Source organism: Lycorma delicatula, chromosome 2, assembly GCF_047948215.1.
Source record: "Lycorma delicatula isolate Av1 chromosome 2, ASM4794821v1, whole genome shotgun sequence".
Lineage (NCBI taxonomy): Eukaryota > Metazoa > Arthropoda > Insecta > Hemiptera > Fulgoridae > Lycorma > Lycorma delicatula.
The window spans coordinates 60,918,888-60,946,191 of NC_134456.1; the positions used below are offsets into that span (position 1 = coordinate 60,918,888).

The following is a 27,304-nucleotide window of genomic DNA, read 5'->3' on the forward strand; positions in this document are numbered from 1 at the left end:
ACCTCGTTTCATCTTGGATGATAATAATGCTCCAATGTATTTCTTGGATAACTGCAGGATAACACATCATATTTTTCTTGTTTGACTATGATATTCAGCTTTGTACCACAGATTCAAACTGGCTCACAGAACAGGCAATAATTTAAGTGGGTGATGAAGTATTAGCTGACAAAAATTTCACATTCTTGTGTTTTTTCTGAATTTTATTGATTGACTTAATTTCAATCGATGCCATTTTATAACAATAATTTATTATTTAAGTTTGTTTTAAAATAATTTTTTTCAATTTGCTGGGATTGTACTGTTTGATCAATTGGGCTGGAATATCTTCTGTGTCAGTTTTCTCAGAGAAAAAAAAAGTTTCTAAGAAGGTTCAATTGAATATCTTATCAAAAACTAATGAATTAACATCATTGTCAATCAGTTCAGAGTAACTGACTACAAGTGATTTGTAACTAATTTATGAAATATTAAATTTAATTTTACATGAAATTACCTGGCTATTCCTATTGAAAACAAGTCCTGAAGGACACACATAATTCTTCTTTATTTCATTAATACAGGTATAATAGGCATTGCACATAGAACCTGGCGTTATAAAGAATCCATCTGCTGACCCTCTACAATGTGTATGAGTGCAACTTACTTGATCAGCTGGTTTACAACTTTGGCTAGCAGGACTGAATCTTAAGCCTGTGCCACATGATTTCTTATCGATTAACATACCTTGTCTACACCTGAAAAAGATCAATATTAGTTAAAATATTTTTTATTAAAACTTTTATGTTAACTTATGAACAATTATGCTTCATGCATGAATTTAATGATTAATTTTACTGAAATGCATATTATTTTAAATATCATTAGATTTTTAACACATTGATTGCTATGTATCATGTTTTCAAGACCCATTTCATTATATATACTACGTATAAACCAATATTGAGAGTTACACTTTGAAAATATTATCTCCAAGATATGTGCTACAACATTACATAATAATTCAATATGTTATATATGTAATTAAAAAGCCATGCCCTCATAGAATACCAGACTTTATGTAGTTTGTTTTTAATCATGTTCATTCTTTCATTCATCTATATTTTTGTAAAAGTAATAAAAAGATTATAATTTTAGATATAATTCCTGTAATTCTATATAAACATTATAGTTTATTTGCATTTCTTTAATTATATTACATACAGAAATTGTAATAAAAACTTCCATGACAAAAAGAAATACTATGCTATGTTCTTGAAAGTAAAGACCGTTTCATTGTAAAAAAAAAATTCTGAAAACTTTATAAATATTTTTTATTTCTCTTAAACTACATATCTCATACTACTACTTCTGCACACAATCACCACATAAATTAAGACATTTAAAGCAGCAATACATTAGTTTCAATATACCCTCGTCGTATTCTCCCGCCGCCAGTCCATTTAGCCACTGATTAACAATATTTTTAAGTACATCGTCACCGGCGAACTACTTACCACTCAAAATATTTTTCAATTTTCCAAACAAATGATAATCAGAAGGATCTAAGTCCGGGATATATGGTGGGTGATCGTAAATTTCCTATCCAAATGTTCTCAGTAAATCACGTGTCGAACCCGCAACATGTGGACGTGAATTTTAGTGCAGCAGGAAGACGCCGTCGGTCAGCCGCATACGTCGCCGATTTTGAATGGCGCGTCGTAACTTACATAGAGTTTCGCAGTAGGCTTCTGCATTTATAGTCGTTCCACGTGGCATAAAACCAATCAGCAGTATGCCAAACCGATCCCAAAAGACTGTGGCCATCAGTTTGCGTCCAAATTGCTGTGGCTTCACCTTTGTTGATGTGGTTGGTGATTTGAGGATGAAGCCATTCACTTGACTACCGTTTTCTCTCTGGCGTGTAATACGAATTCCATGTTTCATCACCGGTAACAATTGAATTAAGAAACTCATTACCTTTTTCTGTGTAGAGCAACAAAAATTCTAAAGCAGATCCCATTCTTTTTCTTTTGTGACGTTCCGTTAAGACGTGCAGCACCCAACGTGCACAAATCTTTCTAAAGCCTAAATGGTCATGAACAATGCGACCGATAACAGCTCATGAAACATCAGGAAAAAGAAGGGCCAGGTCGGAAATCGTTGAGCGACAATCTTTTCTAATTTCATCATCAACGCGTTTCAACTAGTCCTCTGTGATTATTGAGGACCTCCCAAAACGTTCTTCATCATGCACATTAAATCTGTTATTTCTAAACCTTTCACATCATTTTCGGATGTTTCTTTCATTCATTAAATTATCACCGTATATAGCAACCAACTGCCTATGAATTTCAGCCGGCTTAACGTTTTGATGGTTAAACAACGTACGACTCCCACGTATTTCACAGTCGGCGACAACATCGGTTTTCCTGTTCATTTTATAACATAATAACTCACACGTAAAGATACTAACTACAACGCGACAACAATGCAGCGTGTAGATTACTAGCGTGGCCATGAACTACATAGGTTCACCAACCTTAAGGAGAGAAATTTCCCAGCGGTCTTTACTTTAGAGATATCCCTCGTATTTTTCTTCCTTTTTTGTAAATGTTAACAATGAATTTGCTACTTTAATATATCTTATGAAGATAATATTATTGTTGTCATTTAGCTATAGTACACTAAGTTATTACAGCCTATTTTTTATTTCAGTATTTTTCTATCAGTTGAGTTATAATTTTACATTAGCAAATTATCTTTAGGTTTATATAATATTTCATTTATTGTTTATAGTACCTATAGAAGTGACATGGCGTGCAACAATAATACGATACTCGTATTATCATTCCTGTAGGCCGTTGATGCAAAGGTGGGTCTCTTTTTATAGAAAAAAGAAATTATATGAAGTATTAATAATAAAAAAAATAATGTGAAGTGTAAAGTAAATCTATATAAAAATGATTTAAATTTAAACTTAAATAAATGGAATGGGCTAATAAGAAATGTTTACAAAATATTGCTTGGTAATAAATGTGTAAATGTATGCACATATGTGTAACTTTAGGAGACCTAGAGATAGAGCCATTCCAAAAAATTGCATGGTCATTCCTAATAATAACTAACACCCATTTTTTAAATTTATAAGAACTTTTAGTATTATCAATTAGAAGAGTAATTCTGATTCACAGAGACAAGTAGGTAATAGATAATCAGCATGCTAAACGCACTGAATTGCAGAATCCTACTAGAGGCGACTTTGCTCTGTTCAAAAGATTGCTTCAGAGAAAGGAGCTCTGATTGGTGCCAGTTGTACCTGAGATGCTTTATATGCTTCACAGTAGCAAGAAAGCCCAGGCAAATTAACGTACTCCTTTTGTGGGAAACAGTGCATTACATGTTGTCTACTATTATATATATATGTATATCTTAATTCCTCTCTATAAGTACTCGAGAGTCTAGGAAATGCCTAATGGTCCTAGAGTCAAGGAAGGGAAATTCTTGACATTCACCTTGAAATCTTGACAATTGGCTTCAAAAACCAAGTACGTGATAGCAGAAGTTACCCAGGAGCAGATGTCAATAGTGGTCATAAGTTGGTGATGATGAAATATTAGATTAAAGATATTACAAAGGAGTGCAGCCAAAAAATGGAATATAAGGAAACTGAGAGAGGTAGAGGAGGTTTCTTTTTCCTGTTTAGCCTTTGAAAATTACTGTCAGGTATCACTTCAGAGGATAATGTGTATGAGTGTAAGTGAAGTGTAATCTTGTACAGTCTCTGGTTGACCGTTTCTGAGTTGTGTGGTTAATTGAAACCCAACCACCAAAGATCACTGGTATCCACAATCTAGTATTCAAATCCGTATAAAAGTAACTGCCTTTACTAGGACTTGAACACTGGAACTCTTGACTTCCAAATCAGCTGATTTGTGAAAACATGTTCACCACCAGAACAACCCAGTAGGTAGTAGAGGAGGTTAGGGAAAGGTTTAGAGAAAAAACAGATGAAATATCAGAAAGGGTGCAAGAGCAGGATGCTAAAACTATGTGGAATATACTTAAAAGTAAACTGAGGCTGCTGATGAAACACTGGATGGAGAAGAAACCAATATAAGAAAAGAGTGGATCAACCTAGAAATCATGAAATTGATTGGTGAGAGGAAGTACAAAAATCAACAAACATACAATGAAGCTATACAATACAAAATTATAAGAAACAAAATAAATAGGAAGTGCAAAGAAGCGAAAGACTCATACTTGCGGAACAACTGCGAAGAAGTAGACCGCCTGCTAAAGGATGGGAAGTTTGAAGAGGCCTACAAAGTAAGTAAAATTTTCTTTGGAGAAAGGAGAAAGAAAGTTTATGCTACCAAGAGCAAGGGCAAGGAAGGAGAGATTTTGTTTGATCAGAAAGGTGTACTGAAAAGATGGAAAGAATTTATTGGTGAGCTATATATGGGAGAAGAGATGAAAACAGAATCAGTAGAGGAGGAAGCTGAGACGGAAGAAGAAGAAGAGGAAGAAAAAGGTGAAACCATTTTGAGAGAAGAATTTGACTGTGCTATTAAGAATTTAAGATTGGGAAAAGCCCCAGGAATTGGTGACATCCCTCCAAAGCTAATCAAGGACAGTAGAGAAAAACTAAGAACAGCCCTTTATAATTTGTGAGGCATATGAAACAGGAAAAATGCCAGAAGATTTTGAGAGATGTGTGATGGTCCCAATACCAAAGAAAGCAAGTGCAATGAATTGTGAAGACTTCCGCACAATAAGTCTAATTTCTCATACATCCAAATCTTAACATCTATACTATTGCAAAGAATAGACAAGACATTAGACATGGTCCTGAGTGAAGATCAGTTTGGCTTCAGAAGAGGAAGAGGTGCATGAGAAACTATATTAGCACTAAAATTATTAATACAAAAGAGCCTAAAAAAGTACAAACATGTGTATATCACCTTTTTTGACCTTGAAAAGGTGTTCAGTAATGTGAACTAGGACAAAATGTTCTTGATACTTAAAAATAGAGGGATCAGATGGAAAAGGATCATTTGGACCTTGTATAGAAATGAGGAGGCAATCATCAGAATGGGAGGAGTTCAAAAAAGAATAGAAGTGCATAAAGGGTTGTCAGTTGTCACCTATTTTGTTTAACTCATTATGTACAGGAGGCATTAGATAAAGTGAGGGAAGAAGTTAGAGTGGGCATTAGCATCCAGGCAGAGAAAATTGATATTCTATGATTTGAGGATGACATACTGCGATTACAGATAATGAAAAGGATATGATCAACATTATTGAAAAAATGGACGCCATATTTACTAAAGAATAACCTTAGAATAAACAGAACAAAATCAAAACAATGGTATATGGTCGGGCATATAGAGTGCATAGATTAAATTGAATGGTGACTTTCCGACAGACTAACGAATTTAAATACCTAAACAGTACAATTATGCCAGATGGGAGAAGTTCCAAGGAAATAAAAATGAGAATTGCACAAGCAAGAATTGCCTTTATCAGGAAGAAAACAATTGTTTTGTACTACCATTATAAATTTGGATATAAGGAAACAGCTTCTAAAAAAGTATGTATGGAATATAGTTCTGTACGGTAGCAAAAATTGGACGAACAAAACTGCGGGTAGAAGAAAACTGGTGGCCTTTGAAATGTGGGGTTACAGGCAAATGCTTAGGATCAGGTGGATTGACAGAGTTACAAATAATGCAGTACTTAGCAGGATGGTGAAGAACGGAAGTTCAAGAATACTCTCACAAAGAGAAGAGATGCACTAATTGGCCACATACTATGACACAACGAGCTGTTTGAAATTATTGTTGAAAGAATGAATAGGTTTGAATACAAACGAGAGAAATATATAAATGTTGATTGCATGACAATCAATGTGTAAATAAAGGCCATTATTGCTTACTGTTGATTAATTTTTGTTGTCCACTTTATTGCATTGAAGATGCAATATACCTTATCACCTTATATACCTTATTACTAATGATTCAGATACCTTATCTGAATCATTAGTACTTCTCTTTAATATTTTTTCCTAGCCATTGAACTTCTGCTCTTTTTTCGAGCTTATGCTAGTGAAATTTTTAAGTAATTTTATGCTATAATAATATATATCTGTCAAACAGTCAAGTGAAAATTCTATTACAACTACATTCACATTTTTTCTCGGTACTGCATTCTCAGTTAGTCCATTGGTTTTTGAAACCATATTACTTCACCATCATTAAGGATTTTTTGTTTAGTCCATACGTAACAAAAGGTATTGCTCAAATGTAATCAATAGTGCTAACCACTAGTACTTCAAATTACAAGTACATATTACACAGTAATGAGTGATATTTATTACTCGTATGTAATGTAATAGGCATGTAATGCAAAATTGCTACCTTTATTATATTTATAATCTGTATTAAGTTTAGATTTAACATGTTCACCAAAAGAGTGAATAATTTTCTAAAAATCAATAAAAGGTAGGTATTTAATTATCAATGTGTCTTTTATGGCATTTAGTGTTCTTATAATTTATTTATTTATTACTACTGCTTACATTACAAGAATCTTCTATATTTCTGGTTGATGATGGTATATCAATATATAATGGAGGTATATTAATTTGCTTTATATAACTTGCTGCTTTAAAAATGTATAAGTAATTTTTCGGTATCTCATGCTCTGCATAATAACTGGTGGCGCTGTTAATATGAGTCAAATCTCTAGGAATGAGCTGATAAAATAAATTTAACAGTTCACTTTATTTGAACTAAAAGTTACAAAAATTAAACAAAAAAAAATGTCACATTTACTACTTACTGAAAATACTGATTACAGTTAGTTGTGTAGTCTGGTACTAGTCCATCAGGTTGTGTATCACAAGGATTAATTCCAGGAAAATTTGAAAGTTTTTGTTCACAATTCAGTGATAATTCATTAAATATATGACCTTCATTACAATGATGCAATCTATATTCTCCTTTTTTACACCTAAAACAAAATATTGTTCACCAATGCAATTAAATATAAGGTAAAAATCAAGCGTTTGTGCCACAAAAACAAAAACCATAGAGAAAAAATTATCAATGTTTTTTCATAGTAGACATATTGTTTCAACCAGAAGGGATAATTTTTTTACACAGTGTCATTGAAACACTCTTTTGATTAAGAAATGACTTTTGTACTAAAAACATAGAATTCTGCCATGTGATTTTAACCAGCCAGCAGTGCTGTTTGCTTCTCCTCACTCTCTCCAAACCATTGAGAACCAAGCCACTTTTTTCAGTTGAAGGTAGACATGAAGATATTAGAGCTGGCTATGCAAAGGTAAATAAAAAGTTCCTGTTTGAATGTTGAAAATTAAATGTTGAATCTTAAAAATAGTGTGGCAGGTGTCTGTCTGTGTGTGTGTGTGTGTGTGTGTGTGTGTGTGTATTTTGTTGTGATAACAATTTCTGAAATCAGCATCCCACATCACCAATTCTGAAATATGAACCCCAGTTTTAAAACTTATCTTATATATATTTCACTGTAATTTTTGTTCCCAGCTCCATAAAATCTACCAGAAGAATGCTTTTTTATTATCAGAAACTATAAGCCATTTTCCCTGTACTGAATGAAGTTTTTTGTTTGAATTATCTTTTTCCTTCCGTAAACGATGCCCTTGCATGGATCTATATTTTTTTTTGTTGACTTAACAAAAGAAATTAATATTTCATCATCATTCACATTATGAGGAAAAATTAGCATCACTCTCTCTCACAGTGGTCTAAAGAGGAGCTGTACATAGCCTTTAATCTTTTCAGACATTAGTGCAAAAAATCAAAAATGGTAAGAACTTTACTTTCTGGCCCCATCTTGTACTCAGTTGAATCTAATCTTGTAGATACAACTCTGTATACTGTAATCTGTGAAATATCATCTTAAAATTTCATGTTAAGAAATAGTAATCAATAGTTAATTTTATTGAATATATTTACATTCTCTAGTTCATTCAGAATATCCAGTTGTATGTCTTTCACTGCTCTCTTCATCAAGTACACATTGTAATCACCATTATCAAATTTGCAATGCTACTAATGCAAACTGATAAATTTCATGCAATTCATTGTGAATTTTGGCAACTTTAAGATCTTGGAGTTGAAAAATTGAAATTCAGACCAAACTTAACTGGATTTTTGTAGCTGCCATCATTACTCACCATAACAGGAAAGCAAATAACTTACAGACAGATTTACAATTGATAATATGACAAATAACCACCTAAAGAACCATCATGAATGGATTATATGATTTTCTGTTTCCACTCAATTTTTAGAACAAACCATCTTTGATGTTGCTTCATGTTAATAAACTGATTTTGTTAAACTGTTTAAATGTTTAAACTGTTTTGTTGGTTTATTTTGAATGACCAGGTAATATAATTAATACTAAATCTAGTTAAATTTAGTATTTATCTGTAAACTGAGTGTTCATTTGTTTTATCTGGGGACAATGGTTTAAATATTTGAATAAAAATATTCCTAATAAAAATTTTATTTGTTTTGTCAGATGCAAGACTCACATTATTTAGATATTAATTTGAAAATTGTGAACTGTATTCTTATAAAAAATAGTTACTTTCAGAATAATTTATTCAGGAAAGATGTAAAAAGAATATGGAGTAGAGAAATGATAAATTCTTGATACTTTCCTGTTAATATGACTTAATTTAAGAAAAAAGTTTAAGAAATCTCTGATAGTGCAAAAATGCTAAATAAAACAATCATTATTGTTACATTAAACATTTAAATAATCTCAAGAACTCCCAACAAAAGATGTTCAATGTTTATACTGTAGGTATGCCTGTGAGACATAACATTTGATCCTAGTTAGAAAATAAATAAAACTTTTTAAGCAGAGAGCTCAACACTTGTTTTAATAACTACTAACACTGGAATAACTAATCTGAAAACTAACTGAAAAAAAGATTTGAATATGTCAGTAACCAAAACTTCTTCAAGAAGGTACAAATCGTTTAATAGAACAAATATCATGAAATGGATATGATATTCAGTTGGCTTTCAGAGATAAAATATTATAATATGAATATCCATATTCCTTATGGTAAGCTATTTACACCAAGTGTGAGAGAGTCTTCTCACACTTCTCTTACTAGATAACTATCTTCAATTCAAACTCGACACAATCTACTCTCATTTCCTCTCTCTCTCTCTCTCTCTCTCTCTCTCTCTCTCTCTCTCTCTCTGTCTATATATATAGAGAGAGTATATATTTAGATATAGAGGTGTATATATATACAACTCTCTGTATGTGTGTGTGTGTGTGTGTGTATGTTGCTTTAATGAATTAATGACCAAAATGTTTGGTAGGGCCATATTTATAAGAATTTTTCTCATTAACATACTTAGAATATTTTTACAGTAGAGATCAAAGTTAAGTGGATTGGTTAATCACGTTTTGTGAATAGGTTACTTACTCTTTTCTTGTTTCAGACTAAAACTGTCTGAACTAGAATTTTTCATATTCATACTCAGTACTATTAATTATCCTGTTTTTATATGTAAATAATAATAAATTTATGTACTTAAAAAAAAATTACTTATACACACATGTAATAACTGCCAACTGATAGTGGATGACTGTACATTCCATCGGCTTTATTTTTACATAGTGACACTGAATTCATTAATATAGCTGTTGCCATTTTCTCTGGATCTAAATTAGAATAATTGGTATAGATCTGAAAAAATAAATAAATTTGTGTCTACATTTCATATTTTTTTCTTTGTAAGGAAAAGGTATGACAAACATTGTAAAAGTTGATAAAATAAGTTTTGATTTTTAAAATTTTTTTTTTTATAAAAATACATTTTAATCAATTTATGATAATTTTATACATTGTTTCTATTAAAATGGTTTATTTTCTTAATTAAAAACTGTCTGTTGCCCATTTTCAGATAAATATGAGAGATGAAATTTTATATCTGTGATAACTTAAGATTTAATTGTAAGGATAAAATGTGATAGTAAGCTTGTTTCATTCTTTTAACAGATGAAGAAAAACATCCATTTTGAGAGTACAATTCCAGAATTAGTTTTCTATTTTGAAAAAGCAACGTTTAGAACAGTAAAATTTTCTTTAGAAACAGAAAAGGTTTGTCTAACTGAAAAGTACATTATCTTAAATATATGGTGAATATTTAAAAGTTTTCAACATATCTGAAAAGTTATTACGCATTACAATTTATCATTAAGTATAACGATTTGTAGCCTGTAACATCTCAAAGTTAATGCATTTATTAATGATTCTATCTTTTACTACTTGCAATATAATATTTGTGCAATGCATTATAACATAATGTTTTTTTTAATTCTTATCTTTCAAGGCAATTCAGATAATGTAAATGCAAAGTGTAAATATAAATGAAAAATGTGAAGCGTAAATGCACACATCATCAATCAGGCTCTTAATTTAAGAAGTAAATAAGTATACCTACAGTTGCCAGTCATTAACATTTGGAGAAACTGAAAGAACAATTAACTAAATTTAAAAAAAATCAAATAAAAGATTCAACTGAATTGAACAGTAAATATGCTTACTGTAAAAAAATAAAACCGTAAGGGATAAACAGTTTTCCTGGGTAAGGGATCTAGTGCTTACTATGCAGTTGCTATGTTTTTTTTCATTGACTTGGTATCACACTCCACTGTTAACCTAAAGATTGATTGATAATCACTCAAACTAATTCAGCTACATTCCTTGATTTATTAGTCTGATTTCTAATGCAACTCAATCCAATCTTTCCCCTTCTATTTTTTTTTTTTTTTTTGTCTTCAGTCATTTGACTGGTTTAATGTAGCTCTCCAAGATTCTCTATCTAGTGCTAGTCGTTTCATTTCAGTATACCCTCTACATTTCTAATGCAACTCAATCCAATCTTTCCCCTTCTATTTTTTTTTTTTTTTGTCTTCAGTCATTTGACTGGTTTGATGTAGCTCTCCAAGATTCTCTATCTAGTGCTAGTCGTTTCATTTCAGTATACCCTCTACATCCTACATCCCTAACAATTTGTTTTACATATTCCAAACGTGGCCTGCCTATACAATTTTTTTCTTCTACCTGTCCTTCCAATATCAAAGCGACTATTCCAGGATGCCTTAGTATGTGGCCTATAAGTCTGTCTCTTCTTTTAACTATATTTTTCCAAATGCTTCTTTCTTCATCTATTTGTCGCAATACCTCTTCATTTGTCACTTTATCCACCCATCTGATTTTTAACATTCTCCTATAGCACCACATTTCAAAAGCTTCTAATCTTTTCTTCTCAGATACTCCGATTGTCCAAGTTTCACTTCCATATAAAGCGACACTCCAAACATATACTTTCAAAAATATTTTCCTGACATTTAAATTAATTTTTGATGTGAACAAATTATTGTTTTACTGAAGGCTCGTTTCGTTTCGCTTGTGCTATTCGGCATTTTATATCGCTCCTGCTTCGTCCATCTTTAGTAATTCTACTTCCCAAATAACAAAATTCTTCTACCTCCATAATCTTTTCTCCTCCTATTTTCACATTCAGTGGTCCATCTTTGTTATTTCTACTACATTTCATTACTTTTGTTTTGTTCTTATTAACAAAACAAAAGTAATTTGTATTAACAAATTAAATAACAAATTAAAATTTCCCCTTCTATTGACAGATCAAATAACAAAGTCTTTTTACATTTATATTGACATTAGTAGTAATAATGAAATCATTAGCAGGATAAAAAAATCGTATCAATAAAGCCACAGGAGCATTCAATGAACTGACTTCATTAATCAGAAATCATGATCTCAAGATAAATACAAAAATGAGACTTGGGCACTGCTATGACTTTTCAGTTTTCTTTGAAGTGTTTGAGAGAGAAAACTAGCGATTAGATCACAACATTTAAAATTGCATGATATTGAAACTACCACAGAAAACTGTTTTTTGACAGTTTTGTTTTAATGAATTAATGGCACCTTTATATAAGTACTCCAATAAAAATTCAGTCAGTAATCTCTGTTGTTGAAGAAAATTCCTTATTGACAAAAAGAGTGGGTAAGATTTTTGAAGAATTTACTCCAAAGAATAAATAAAGTTTTTTCTTTTTTTTTCTTTAACCTCCAGGACCACTGTTAGGTATTGCTTCAGAGGATGAGATGAATGAAAAGTAGTGTGTGAAAATGCCATGCCTGACCGGGAATCAAACCCGAGACCTCCAGATGAAATCAACTTTGAAGGTCAGCAATTTAATACTTCCTGAATTCAAGATTGATGGATTAGAGATCAAATAAATTACCTTTCCATTTTCTACAACAAAGTTAATATAGTTATAATGAAATTAACATGCACAAAGCAGTAAGCATTAAAGAAGAAAAAGACAAAATACAAATTGTTATGTTGAAAGTACAGATAACATTGTACCTAACATAATCTAGAATATGAACAATTAATGAATGAAAATGCTATGTTTAAATTCATAAGTGACGAAATAAATTTCTGTAATCAAGAAAATTTATTGTTTGCAAAAAGCAAAATACAGAATGAAAAGTGTGAAGAGGAATATAATTCTCTAATGATGGATTTTGATTAGATTTGCAACATAAAACTATGCTAAATTTTTTATACTTGTTTGGCATACAACTGAATAACTTTATACAAAGCTGAATAATTTACATTTCCTTATGGATAATGTTTTATTAATATTTAATTGTAAACCTGCTTATTCATGTTTTTATCATTCTCTTCCCATTTTTATTTTTAGTTATTAGTGATTTCTATTAATAGTGCATGGATTTTGTTAATTTCTTTCACGTGGTTAAATTAATAATTCATTATGTTGATTATGAATAACAACTGATACCAAAAATCACTTTCCTTTTGTTTTGGTTGGGATCTTTTTGTGCATGTGTAATTTTTACTTCACACAATGATATTTAAAAACAAAATTTGTTTACAATAACATAAAATGGACTACACAAATAAGTATCTATTTTTTAAATTTCTTATTATGTTTATTTTTATTTGTTAAGTATTTTATATGTCGATGTAAGCAAATAAAATCCTGAAATAAAATCAACCATCTTTTATTTTTTATGAGTTGAAAAGAGACATTGGTTTTGTATTTGAACCAAAAGTTGGTTCCTGTTAGAAATTTCAAGAAATGTTTTATTTCATATCACCAAGATTTTACTCATCCTTACAAGTATACTTTGTGGAAAAAAGCGGTTCAAATATCCCAGTATATTATACACTATGTTGTTTTTTTATTAGCTCTTAGAAGTAGGATTAAAAAAAAGTATAGTTTGAATATTGCAGTATCATATTTTTTATTAATTGACGTGACTGTAGGCCAAGAGTGAGTTAGAGTCAATGAGTCAAAAAGTAAATTTGTTTGAAGAGTTATTGTTTTTGAATCCCTAAATATGACATAACTGAGTTTTTATGCAATATTCTTTTCTATTGTTTATTACTTCTGATAATCTAGATTTGCCTGAAATTTCTTCAGAATTATAACAAAGTATGCATAAAAAATAACTCATTTTCATCTTTTTACCCCATAGAGCAATTTTATTGTTTTATAAGTTGATAATTATATGTTTTACCAACACTCAACAAGTACATGGTCGATTCTATGCCATTATGCTTTTATAAAATGATTGTACACTTCTTCTAATAGATGGTAGAGATTCGCTCCATTTGTAATGTAAATTCTTCTCTTCTTCAGAGAAAATTTGACATCCTCACAGTAGATTGAAATAATGAAACTAAGCACATACAATAATAATAATGTTGGTAAAACATACACACCAATTTATAAAACAATAAAATTGCTCTACCGGGTAAAAATATACTTACTGTAATTATTTTAATCAGTAAAAAAGCCCCCATTAATACGGAGGCTCCAAGGTTTTAAAAAATTGGTTAAATTTTTTTTTGTTACCTACATTTAAACGGTTATTATGAAAATAAAACTTTTAATGACTGAATTTCCAGTGAAGCCAGAAAAGTTCCACAATGAAAAAGCTGTGCATGGTATTGTATGATTTGACCAGCATAGCCAGGAAAGTCATACAATACTGTGCCAGCTTTTTTTTTTTACTGAATCCCATATTCAGAACACTTTTTGGCAAACATTGTTTTGAATACCAAATTCTAATTTTTGTTTACTGCAACTGGACAAAGAGGTGGAATGGCAGGGAATCCTGTACATGTTTGATACCTTTAAACGTTTTACCTAAATTTAATGCTGTTAAAAAATAACAATTAGAATATTACAATAGAGAATCTTTAATTTTTTAAAAGGCATGAGAAACTTAACCTCTTCGATATTATTAAGTTTTTACCAGATTCCATAATTTAAATTTATTTGCTTCATTAAATAACAATCTGAATTTGAAAATATTTTAATTTTTGTTGATTAAAGGGGGTAGAGGTACACAGATAAGGTGACTACATTTTTTCAGCAACATTAAGTTTTTAACTGACGTTTCCAAAACACTCTTTTTTTTTTAAAGGAGAATTTGGTATGAAAAAATTCCTTTTTTATTGAAATGGGATCTGGGTAGAAAAAAGTCTCTGGGGAAAACTCTCCGATATTAATTTAAATGGTAAACTTCCATAGTAACGATTTTTAAAAAATAATGGTTTGAATAACTAAATATTTTGAATAATGTTTATTCATGTTAATAATGGAAATTCAATGGCATTAGTGAAGTCTAAAGCTTTACCAAACCTTGTGAATTCTTTCTGAATCCAAATGATTGTATCTTATTGTTATGTGTATTATTCTCAAATTACAGTTTCTTTGCAATTAATTTTTATTATTTATTATTTTTTGCAAGCATCCTAGGTGGATTATTTATATGAATAGATAGATGACAGTAGGAAAACTTTAATTTACATTGATTTTGGTTTATTTTTACGGAGATTAAGTTGAATGAAAATATGTGAATGAATTTTAATGAAATTGAAACCAATTTAATGATTTTAGACTGATTAAAGGATTTCATCTTCATTTGCTTATTTTTTGTTCCCATATCCAATTATTTGTGAATATATTTAATTTATTTGCATTAATTATATTTATATTTTTTTCATCTAATATTCTAAATAAAGCTTATCATAAAATATACACTTTCATTCATTCCACTTTGAATATCTTAAAATATATTTGTAACAAGAATGTTTATATTATCTATAATATTAAAATACATTTTAATAAATGAGCGTCCAGTTATTGTTTCTCTTTTCTTCTTTTGACTTAATAGCATGCATCATGTTCCTGATAATGTTATATCCGCTTAAAGTGTATTTATATATTTATACTATGTCAAGTGTGGTGTTATGGAAGAGAACAAACCGGTTGTGTTGTTTAACATCAACGTACCTTGTACTTGATTGAGAAGCATATATGTTAATTATATCTACCATCTATCATGTTGAATACAAGTTTTATTATTTAATACTATTAAAAATATTAGTATAAATGATATTCATGATTTTTTTTTTATATACAGTTTGAAAGAAATTATATAAACTGCAATCTAAACAAATTTATTTACTTGAAAATTTTGGCAGTTAAATTTTAATTAAATTTAAAGAAATTGGGTAAATCATATGCATGTAATAAATTAAATTTTTTCCAAAAATGTAATATTTATGTATAAATAAAATAAATTAAAATTCAACCTTACCAACAATTCGTCCATGGTTTTTTTTTCAAGTACTTTCGGTCATTCAAAATTTAATATTTTTTTAAAATACTTTTTTAATTCTTAAATTAAATACTGTTTTGTTAAACATCATGGTTATTAAAAATAGACTGACATTTAACTTGTAAAATAAGACTATTGTCTACAATAGTATAATAGCATTTTTACTGGAAAAATAGGAATCGTTGATAAGAAAGTAATATGTATATATATTAGTTAAAATATAAATATAATCTAAAATAAATTATACATTTAAATTAAGTGAAAATTAAATTTAGTCGTATCAAAAGGGGCTGGCTGATTGATTCACAGTTGAATTCTTTTACATAACACACTATTTCTGGAATGATATGAAAGGTGTTCCTTTAAGAAGGTGAACCCATTCTTCATTGGCTATTTAATTTATTGAGGAGGAAAGCAATTTTTGTTGCACTAAATACCTAAATCTTTAAATAACTAAATCTTTCAGCAGAAAATCATTGATAACTAATGCACTGCACCCATCCTGTATAAAAATTTCCAGGTATACTGAGGGGTTGTGGAGGGAACAGGTTCCAACTGTTTGGAGAAGGCCTTAAAATTAGTTATTCTCTGAATAGACAGTTTGTCTAGTTCTGTGATTTCTTCAATAATAGATTGTCCTTTCTCACCTTTCACACTTTTTCTTAAGGTTAAGATCACTACTTCCCATTTCAGATGATAGGATTAAGTAAGACCCCGCTAAATTTGCTCTGAATGATATCTGTACCATGACTTGACAAAATGGTGGTTGCTATCTGTGGACTTGCCCAGATACTCTCATTCCTAACCACTGGCTGCAGAGACCAAAAAATATTGAATATTGAGTGTGATCTAAATGTTCTTTATGTTTCTGATAAATTTAATTTACAATTTTAAAGAAATTCTGCTTAAATTAAACACAATTGTATTCGAACAAGTACATACAATTAGGAGAAGATAGTGTTTTGTAGTGACAAACTAGATTGCTAGGCCATTTATTAATGTGCTGGATTGTTGAACTTTGTAATAAATAGATGATTTAAGGAGAAAATTTTGGAAGATAAACATTATAAAGTATAAGACAGATGATTGAGACTTTAGGTTGTAGAAATTAAGTTGATAAAATATTAGCACAGTACAGAATGAAATGGAGAATAGTAGAAAACTATTCAAAGCCTTATAATTAAAAAAAATTTAAAATAGTAATGTTAATTTTGGGTCAGTTTATTTTTTATTTTTTTAAACTATGATGGTGGTTTATAACATACCACCTGAACTGTAGGTCATACCAGTTGAACCTACTTTATAAAAATACATTAAACTATTTTTTAACATCCTGACCCCATAGAGATAGACACCCTCCATATGCCAGTTTTGGTCATCACACCACCTCATCTGTAGCTAGCCCTTAGGGCTTTACCAGAGGTCATCTTCAGAACCTCAGCAAAAGGCATCTCTCAGCCTTGTTCTTGCCTCAGTCAGGATGCCATAGATGCAAATGCCACGTGTAAAATTCCCATCAGTGTACTACTGTCATTAAGAATGCTCAAGAAAAGAAAACACTAAAGAAAGTCTCAGACAAGACTGATTAATAAAAATAAGGAACTGAAATCCACTACCTACCTGAAAGGTAAAGAGTTGAGCAACACGCAATAACAAAGTCATGCAATAACAAAGTCGACTCGATAATACCAAGCCGACAGTCACCGTGTATACTTGGAGCATTTATAAAAAACATGATGAACATCATCCAACTGTCCACATTACATACACATTCCTAAGTCCACAATATTAACAATATTTTAGCTGTTTTATAACATCGTGACCCTTGTAGGGAAAGACACCCTCCACCATCCCCTCCGTTCCTAGCCCTTAACCGAAGGTCATAATTGAAAACATGGCTTTGACATATTTCAGTCCTTTGCCAGGACACTAGATACTTGGCCAGGATGCCAACGATTCAAATGCCTCAAGTGATATTCCCAGTGGTGTACTACTATTTAATGAACTCAAAACAAAACACACCTAAAATAAGACTGAACTAAACAAAGGAACTGAACTACCTACGCGTAGAAGGTAAAAGTGAGTTCAACACACAACACAAAACATAAAAATGTTACATGGAACAATAACAATACAGTATCATTGAAGCAAAACAAAGCAAATGACAAAAACAAAAAAAAAAACATAATACAAGAACAGTCCAAACAGGGATCTAGATCCGCTTAGCGATCCTTTCTTTTGCTAAGTGCACTATAAAACTCTCCACTATTGCCCATTTGACCTGGCCTCTCCAGTTTACACAGAGATCCTATGTCAACCCAATAAGGTCAAGGCGACAGATGGTCTCCGTGCGCATTAACTCGTGCTCCAAGCATTCATAAAGATCATGGTAGGTGTCATTCAATTGTCCACACTGAGGACACATCCCAGAATCTACCAGACCAAATTTCTGCAGTCTGTTCCTGAAAGCACCATGGCTGGAAAGAAACTGCATCACATATTTATTAGGGTGTACGCTAGAGGTGTCCTGCAAACCAACAACATTTGGAAAGAGATCATGTTTATAACGCCCACCCTCTGTCTCATTTTCTGGCCTTCCACAAAGCATTGCCATGTTCAATTTCTCAAACTTTATTCGAATCAACTCACCAGACTTCTTAGCAACATACTGCTGCTGCTTCTCAGATGCAGTCAAGTGTAACGGTTTCATGCCTGCAATCACCAAGATTGCCTCCTGTGAAATAGTATGGTGACCACCTGTTACCATTAACAATATTAGGTGTTAAGCCCTTAATAATATGTCCTGATAGTTTTTATATTTTAGCCTATCCGCCCAAATAGGCACCTCGTATAGCATAATAGCCTTACACATGCCTTTATGCAGGATGCTGATGGTCTCAAAATTAAGACCCCAATCAGGATTGACCACACTCAAATACCAAAGAAGGCATTACAGATCTTCTCTGCGACATACTGAAGGTGCTTCTTAAATTGCAGTCTCTCATCAAGAAACACCCCGAGGTTCTTCTGAACCTGAACATACTATATATGCTGGCCTGCCATCAAAATGTAGACTCGCCAACTCACTGCCAAACAGCCTTTGAGGAGCATCATTGTGGTCTTTTTCGGAGCTAAACATCATCTTGTGTTGATGACCTTACTACACTTCAAGCTTGAATGGCTCCGAGTTCAACCTCCCTCATCTTTCAAACAGCAGGAGCCCGTCGTCAGCATAAGCCATGATGAAACATCCACTGTACAATCTCAGCAGCAGGGAAGAGGGGAGAATCAAATTCCACCACCCACAATAAAGGACCCAACACGCTGCCCTGGGGACATCCCTTGGACAGCATCTTGCCAACCTCATGGCTGCCCTCGCGGAGCAGCACATCTCAATAACTGAAGTAACTTTGCATAACTTGCAGTTCACTTACAGCACATCCTCTTTTTTGGAGTTGGTAAATAGCAGAAGGCCACCTTAAATTATTAAATTCTCTGGAAATGTCCAGAAAAATTCCCAGGACATATTCCATCTCACTGATCGTTTCCATCACATGAAGTATGGCTTTCTCAGTACCCTTTCCACTATGAAATCGTACTGATTCTTCATCAATAATTTTTGCGAGGTTAACCTCTCATTTATACGCAGATACAGAATCTTTTTAGACTTTACCAGTAACCAGAAGCAATGTCAAGGGCTTAGACGAAGAAGTAACAGTAGGATCCTTGTCGCCACCTTTAAACAACAATTTTACAATCCCCTTCTTCCAACATACAGGAAAGTACCCAACAAACAACAATTTATTAAAAATTTATATGACAACACTCACACTCACCCCAACTGAGAGAACAATAAGCTCCACCCTTATTCCAACAAAGCCTTGGTCCTTGCTCCTACCTAAACCATAGATAGCTTGATGCACCTCAGCTTTGATAATCTCTAAGGACACTGCACCCCGTGGAACTGAGCAACCTCTCATCGCAACTGAATATGGTATGTGGTCTTTCCAGCTTCACTATCATCAGGCAGTAAATCATCTAGTAATTTGTTTAAAATTTCAGACATATCCAAAATTACACCAAACCTGGTCGAGAGAGCAGACAGAAGATCATTCTTTTGTCATTTATGTCCCAAGACCTTATATACTATGCCCCAGGCATCCCCATTCCCATGCTCATGAACAAAGGAACACCGAGACTCCCTTTTCACAGTCCAGACTTTATGAAAGTAATGAAATCTCAGATTTCTACATTCAGCAACAAGGACTGCTTGATGTTCTGGATCACCCTCATGATGAGAAGCTCTCCATAAATGACAAACAGCCCTCTTCATGCCTGACAGTTTTCTATTCCATGATGCAAGCCTCAACTGAAACTTTGGGAACTTGAACACTCAGCAGCATCAATAAAAGCCGCCGATAAATCAACTGCCAGATCTTCTAAATCCAAGACATCCAGACTCCAATTCAAAACTCGGAGCCTGTCCTAAAGAAAATCAACAAATTTTTCCCAGTCTGCATGCCTGTGCAGGAAACGACCCTGCTGAACTGGAACATATCAGTACCGCTCACCCAAGCTATCAGCAATCTCATAGACAATAAATCAACGATCACTTGAGCAATCATCAACTACTTTTGAATTACAAACATTGGTAGGGATAAACCTACTAACAATAACATCGATGTTCTTTCCATCAAACAATTGACGCCCATCTACCATATGGTGTATGCAGTAGATGGGCAATTCATCAGGTAAGTTACATATCTGTAGATCATGCTGGGCTAAAACATCCTCTATTAATTCACCATCATCTGCTATGTCAAACTGTGAAACTATGTGAAACTGCTATGTCAGAAGACTGACTTAGCATTCACATTCAGACGTATAAGGATTGGACCAGTGCCAGAGAAACGTAGGATTTTATCCCAGACCTCAAGATGACAATCAGCAGGATCTCTAAAGTGGAAATATGAACTAACAACCTACAGATGCAAGTTCTGAACATGCACATGGACGACATGATGATTATTTGAGAGTTGTCAAATAAAAATAATCAAATTTCCTTCTGCACAAAACAGTGGACATGCTTTCAGAACTTCTTTCAACGAGAAACACCTGGCAGATCACCAAACAAAATATATGGATGCTGCAACAAACCATCATCCAATTCTTTATATAATTCAATCTTTCCTAGTACTCGTACAATCTGAGCAATGTAAGCACCCTGAGCATTTAAATGACCAAATCTAATCATTTAAAGAAATAGAATTATAGTACACATCAAAAGCTCTCTGATAACACTCACAATATTTACTGTTCACAGAGTGCTTATGGACCTTCCGAAGACATTTGCAATTAACACAAGTCGGACCTTCTGACTTCTTTGGACACTCACATTGTGAAGGACATGCTTTGTGTTCTCCATCACCACAATGAGCGGAAACTGCAGGATGTTCATAGAACTTAGCTCTGTGACCAAACCCACAACACTTAAAACAGCGCCGGACATCTAAATATTCCCGACCTTACATGAAAAGAAGTCTACAAGCAACCTGCTCTCTGCAGTGAAGCTCTTGAAAAGTTTAGGACTAACCTTGAAAATCCCATGGTAACGCTCTGCCTCGTGCCTACCCGATTTAAACAATAATCGACACACAGACTAAATGTGGCCTCATCCATCTGAGTATTTTGCTCCCTAATGAGAGCCATTAATTCTTCCTCAGACAGCTGTCGTCCATCTATGTCATAGACAATAACTTAAGGACACCTCTTGCCTTTAGGGTCAACTTTCATGTCAAAATTTTTGACTTTAAAGGAATCAGAGATGACCCACATAGTTTCTTTGTCATCAGCAATGATGACTAACCCCTGTTTCATCTCAAATATTACGAATTCTCAGGTTCTGCATCATTTGTCAAAGGACGACCTGAACCTCATCCTTCATCTCCTTAATTGTTTTAGTAGTTGCCCCCTCCTTTAGATTGACAAACACAACCTCTGGCTGCTTATGGGACAGAGTGCCTCCTGCCTCTCTTTCAGCACCTTTGCATACCTTTTACGCTGCGACAACCCATGCTGTGGAACCAAGGAAGGGGCAGAAACTATTTCCCACACAACTTCTCTCACCTCAGGCTTAATAGCCAATTTTTCATAGCCTTGAGCCTAGGCCTTAACAATGGGTTTGAGTTTCCTGATCTTAGGGAGTATCTTACCCCACACATTAGCCTTAGTAATTCTTGGGTTTTCCAAAAATTGAATTAAGAAGTTGTATTTCTCTTCAAAAACCTGTACTAAGAAGATGAACCTCCAGCCCTCCCATTACCTTTAGAAAACTGTCAAGCTGTTTTATAACAGCTAAAATAGGCTAAATATTGTATAAGCCTATAATATATGTTATATTAGCCTAAATTATATTGTATTATATTAGCCTCAGAGCAATATTGTACTCCTCTGAGTTGTAGAACACACAAACATATTCATAAACACGGTTCCTTTCTCCTGGATATCAGGGGGAAAAATGCAAAACTATCTGGTAAATCTGACATGAAATCAGTTAAAGTAGTCGCGAGAATGCTAAAGGAAATGTTTTACTTTGCCTGTTTTATTTATTAGATACTTGTGTAGGGTTTTATACAGATATTTTTAATATATAACAGTTACAAATGAAATAACATGTGGACAAAATAATGTTGCAGGTTAAAAAACATAATACAATATTGTTTATATTATATATTTTGTTACAGTAAATCAGTAACAACTGTAAGTCAAATCATTAATAGCATTTATCCTGTACTTTTGAACATTATCATCCCATTGATGGATCCTGCAGAATTTCTCACTCCTACAAGCATACTCGTATAGTTTAACAGCTCTAACATTGATTGTGTATGTTTTATATATGACGTTTTAACCTCAATGTTTATCCACACTTCTAAAATGTATTTTTTAAGAATTAACAGATATATAAAAAAGATTTAAAAATAGTTAGAATGATAGCAAACTATGAGAAATCATAAAAATATTTTTAATAGTTTAAATTAAATGTATTGATTTTTATATTTATATGAAAGGAAACATGATGAGAAATAATATACAAAAGGAGATTCAATAAAATATCGTCAATGATTGCTTTTTAAGAAAAACATGCATAAAATTGGTAAGTAAAAAACAGCAACATTTATGTTTAAGAGTACAAAAACAAGTTTTTATAATTATGCTATGCTTTGAAAGCCTTTGTTAGTTTATTATAATCATAAAACTGCATCTTTAAATGTAATAAGACAAGACATCTAAACTTGTGTCAAGATTACCTCATCTCTTTTCTAACCAGTTCATTTAATTTATTATTTATTTATTTAAGTTACGTAATGGTAATTAAATTAATCTTGGTCATTCCCAAGGATTAGCATAGTTGTTATATAATGTTTACTTTTCACATTGATCTTTAGATAGTTCAATTAGATGAAAACTATGTCGTAGTTTTTTCCTAACTAAGGTTTTGAATTTGTAGTCATATTTTTTTTCTTTTTAATACATCCTCTTTAGTTCATTGCTCTTCAGGAAAATGTAACTTAATTGATAAAGAATGTAAATCTATTAGACATTCATTAGTTGACCTTGAAGGGCATAACATATACATCGTTAAGTCCATTCAATTCAAAATATCGTAATAATTAATTGTTCCTTTAATTTATAAAAATTAATAAGCATGTAAACCTTAAAAAAGAAAAAAAAAACAAGTATGAAACAACCATATATTGACTTAAAAATATAGCTAAACAGATTAATTAATAAAATTAGTAAATCTGTTTCAATACAAATTAGATGTAAATTTTAGCTTGTAAGTTATGTAGAATTACCAGTAAATTAAGACTTTACGAAATGAAAAGTTTTTATTTTCATTAAGTCAAAAATTTTAATTTTTTGTGAATAATGATTATAAGTTATGTATGTAACCTATGTTAAATTATAAAAATTTGTTACAAATAAGCAAAAAAATAAATATATTATTGCTATATATATATATATATATATATATATATATATATAAAACAATTATTTTTCTAAAATTGATTCTTTCGGGAATCATATTCCTCTGCACTATACAAATGATATTAATCCGATCAACCCAAGTACAGAATTAATAAAATAAAATAGAATAGGATGACACTTACCTTATTCCATGATCCAAGTAAGAATGCTTTCGCGAATACCTCGCATCATTAGTTGCTCTATAATTTTTCAAATCTTTCGTTGCAAATTACACATTGAAATTGTACGTTGCAAATTACACATTAAGATTAAAATTGAGATTTAAAAATTGTTAAAAGATCCTTTTCCAATTAAATCAAAACATAAATAGAACTAAAATTTTTATTTATTTTTTTTTTTATATTCAAAATTTTAAATTGTAAATTAAAATTAAAAATTGCAAATATACAAAATATAATAATAAAAAAAAAAACTTAATTCAATTTTTTTTATTAATGACTTCATATTTTGTTTATATGCAATTTTTTAATTTAATTTTAATTTACAATTTAAAATTTTGAATATAAAAAAAGAAAAATATAGTTCAATTTTTTTTGTTGATTTAATTGGAAAAAAATCATCTAAAAATTTTAAATCTCAGTTATAATTTTAATGTGCAATTTACAACATACAATTTTAATTTTAATGTGTAATTTGCAACGAAAGATTTGATAAATTATAGAGCAACTAATGATGTGAGGTACTGGCGAAAGTGCTCTTGCTTGGATTATGGAATAAGGTCCTATTCTATTTTATTTTATTAATTATGTACTTGGGTTGATCGGATTAATATAATATATATTGAAATGTATATATTATTACAATATTATTATAAATATGGTTATAAATAAATAAATATCTATTGTTATAAATATTGTTTTTTTTAAATTGATTTTAATATAATAACTTACTCTTGTTGAATTACTCATTTTTGTGACAGGACCAGAGTATGTATATGGTACATGACCTGAAAAAAAATAAATTAAAGATTGAATGAGATAGTGAAGCATAATTAACATAAAATAAATGATAATGCTACTTGTATTTGTGTGTTTATACAAAAGAATAGACTTACTGCTTATTAATTGTATAAGACAATTAAAATTTATTGAAATTCAGGACACTTTTTATTACATATAGAAAAAAAATTAACATTTTTCTATATTTATGAATTACAACTAGTGTTGATAACGTACTCACTTAAAAAAAAATTAAGGCTATGCTTTGTTAAAAAAAAAGAAAAAAAAGTAATAAACCCAAACAATATAGTCAATAATTGACTAATTTCCATCAGTCCAAGCCTTTCATTCGGAAGTCCCAGATTCAAATCCCAGTCAGACATGGAAGGTTTCATACGCTAAAAAAATTCCATACAAGTTTCCTGATTTCTTTTACTATACAACTGTAACTGCATCAAAATATATAACAAGCACCTAGGGAATTAGATGAGACAGTAACGTGTACTGAACTTGAGTGTATACTTTGTTTAATGTACTAACTCCTCTACAACATTCTATTTCTCTAGACGAATGAATCTATGAGAGAAAGCCTCATTTTCAGCTTCAGCGTGTTGCAGTTTACTAGTTGAATTATTGTTTTTGTGATCAGTTTGCATTTAATGCTTTATAAATTTATTTTTTTAAATAAAGTGCATTTATGTGATAAATTTATCAATTAAAATCACAACCTGTAACATTTTTCTAACAAAGAAAAGAAAATTACCTTGTGAAGTATGAATCTATATTTAAAAAAAAAAAACAGTTATACATAAATAATTGATTAATGAATTGTTTATTTATCATGTCGTTGTATATAGCTTTTCTTGGCATGACTTCCAGGAAAGATGAACAGATTGAACATTTATGAGATAATTGATTTTTTACTTAGTAAAGCAACACAAATGAGATGGTTCATGTTAATAATCTATTTCCTAACAATCATGCCAGGAAAAGTTTACATTCCAGAAATATATCATCATCTATTGTTTCTCTCAGACAATAATTGCTTTTTAAAAGTTATCAGTTCAGTAAAATTGATATTATCCAATACGAAGGAATTGATGGTCAGATGAGGCAACTATTTTGTTTGTTTATTCCTTTATGTGAATTTTTAACCCTATAAACTGGACTAGATGTCTACCGGTTAAAAATTGAAAATTTTTTTTTACTTCAAGCATCTCTGGAGTTCAGTATTGATTCATTTCACTCTCTCACTTTTGCCTCAGTCCTTGTCCTTTCTCTTGCCTTTATTTATATTTTCATTATTAATAAATTTGATTGCTTTACATCAAACCCCCATCTGATTTTCATGCGTGAAGATATTTTGCATCTGGCTGTGAATTAAATTGTATCAGAATAAATATGAAAAGGTTTTCATGGAAGAAAAAATATACGTCTAAATTATTAATTAGAAACAAAATAAATTTTTAAGACAGTTAATTTTAAATAAAGTGTTGATTTGATTATTATATATTTTTTTTTAATTAAAAATTTAACTGTGGAAAAGTTTTTAAAAAAAAATTATTGTTATGTAAACTTAAACTACAACTTAATCCAATAACTCATTTCTATTCTTATGCTGCTTCTTTTCTATGGTATTTCATTTTTCGGACTTAGCTGACCAGAAACCGGTACTCCTGGAACTTTTTTCACAATATCATCATTTTTATTTTAACATTAATGAAAATTTAAATTATTTAATCGTTATTTGATTCTTGTTTAATTTTATAAATAATAGATTAATTTATTAAAAACTAGTATTTATATTTTTAAGATGTTGCACATTTGATCTGTTCTTTCTCTATCAGACATATTCTCAACCTGCTGAAGCTGGCATAATTCTGTAACAGTGCAACAGTGTACAGTGCAGAACCATCATCAAAATTATAATTAAAAAATCAGTTTTGAATATTTATACTTTAATTTATTTTTTAGAAAATATTTTTAAACTTTTATGAATGTCATGTTCAATTTAATTATCTGCATCAAAGTTTATTTCAGGATCAGAAAATGAATTAGTTTGATAGTTTAGGGAAATGAATTGGTAGATGAGATAATACTTATGGCCTATCATTTATAAATAAAGTAAATAATGTTACTATTTTAGCACTATTTCCTGGGTCATTTTGGATCTGGGTTAATTAACCTTCTGGTTTCCCCAGATTTAATAATCTGAATATTAGATATTCGTTATCACAACATATGCATAATACTAAAAGGCAAATTAACATATGTAATTTCTTAGTTCTATTTCAACTTACCTCCTTTCAAATTGGCCTTGATCTGCTGCTTATAGATCCATCATTTTCATACAGATACTTGAATTTAAAATACTTTTATTGAGTAGATTTTTTCACAAATGCTATACTACAACTTATTATAATTATTTTTATATCTTTTTAAATAAATTAAACATTTTTATTTTTTTGTAAATTATAATTTTTATTTTTGGTAACATAATAATGGGAGGAATCCAGAAAGGGACTAAAAAGAACCCTTTTAGTAAAGGTAACAATACAAG

The 27,304-nt window shown here is 30.9% G+C and overlaps 1 protein-coding gene across 1 annotated transcript in view; it reads right to left on the reverse strand.

The window, feature by feature from the left end:
• Window positions 1–27,304, reverse strand: part of LOC142318845 (chitin-binding domain protein cbd-1-like) — a 60,675-nt gene that overhangs the window by 5,020 nt on the left and 28,351 nt on the right. Inside the window, exons 2-5 of the mRNA XM_075355397.1 lie at window positions 24,697–24,752; window positions 9,615–9,745; window positions 6,823–6,993; window positions 497–737 (exon numbers count right to left, since the gene is read on the reverse strand). Coding sequence (XP_075211512.1) covers window positions 497–737; window positions 6,823–6,993; window positions 9,615–9,745; window positions 24,697–24,752 — 599 coding nt within the window. The remainder of the gene's footprint in view (window positions 1–496; window positions 738–6,822; window positions 6,994–9,614; window positions 9,746–24,696; window positions 24,753–27,304) is intronic.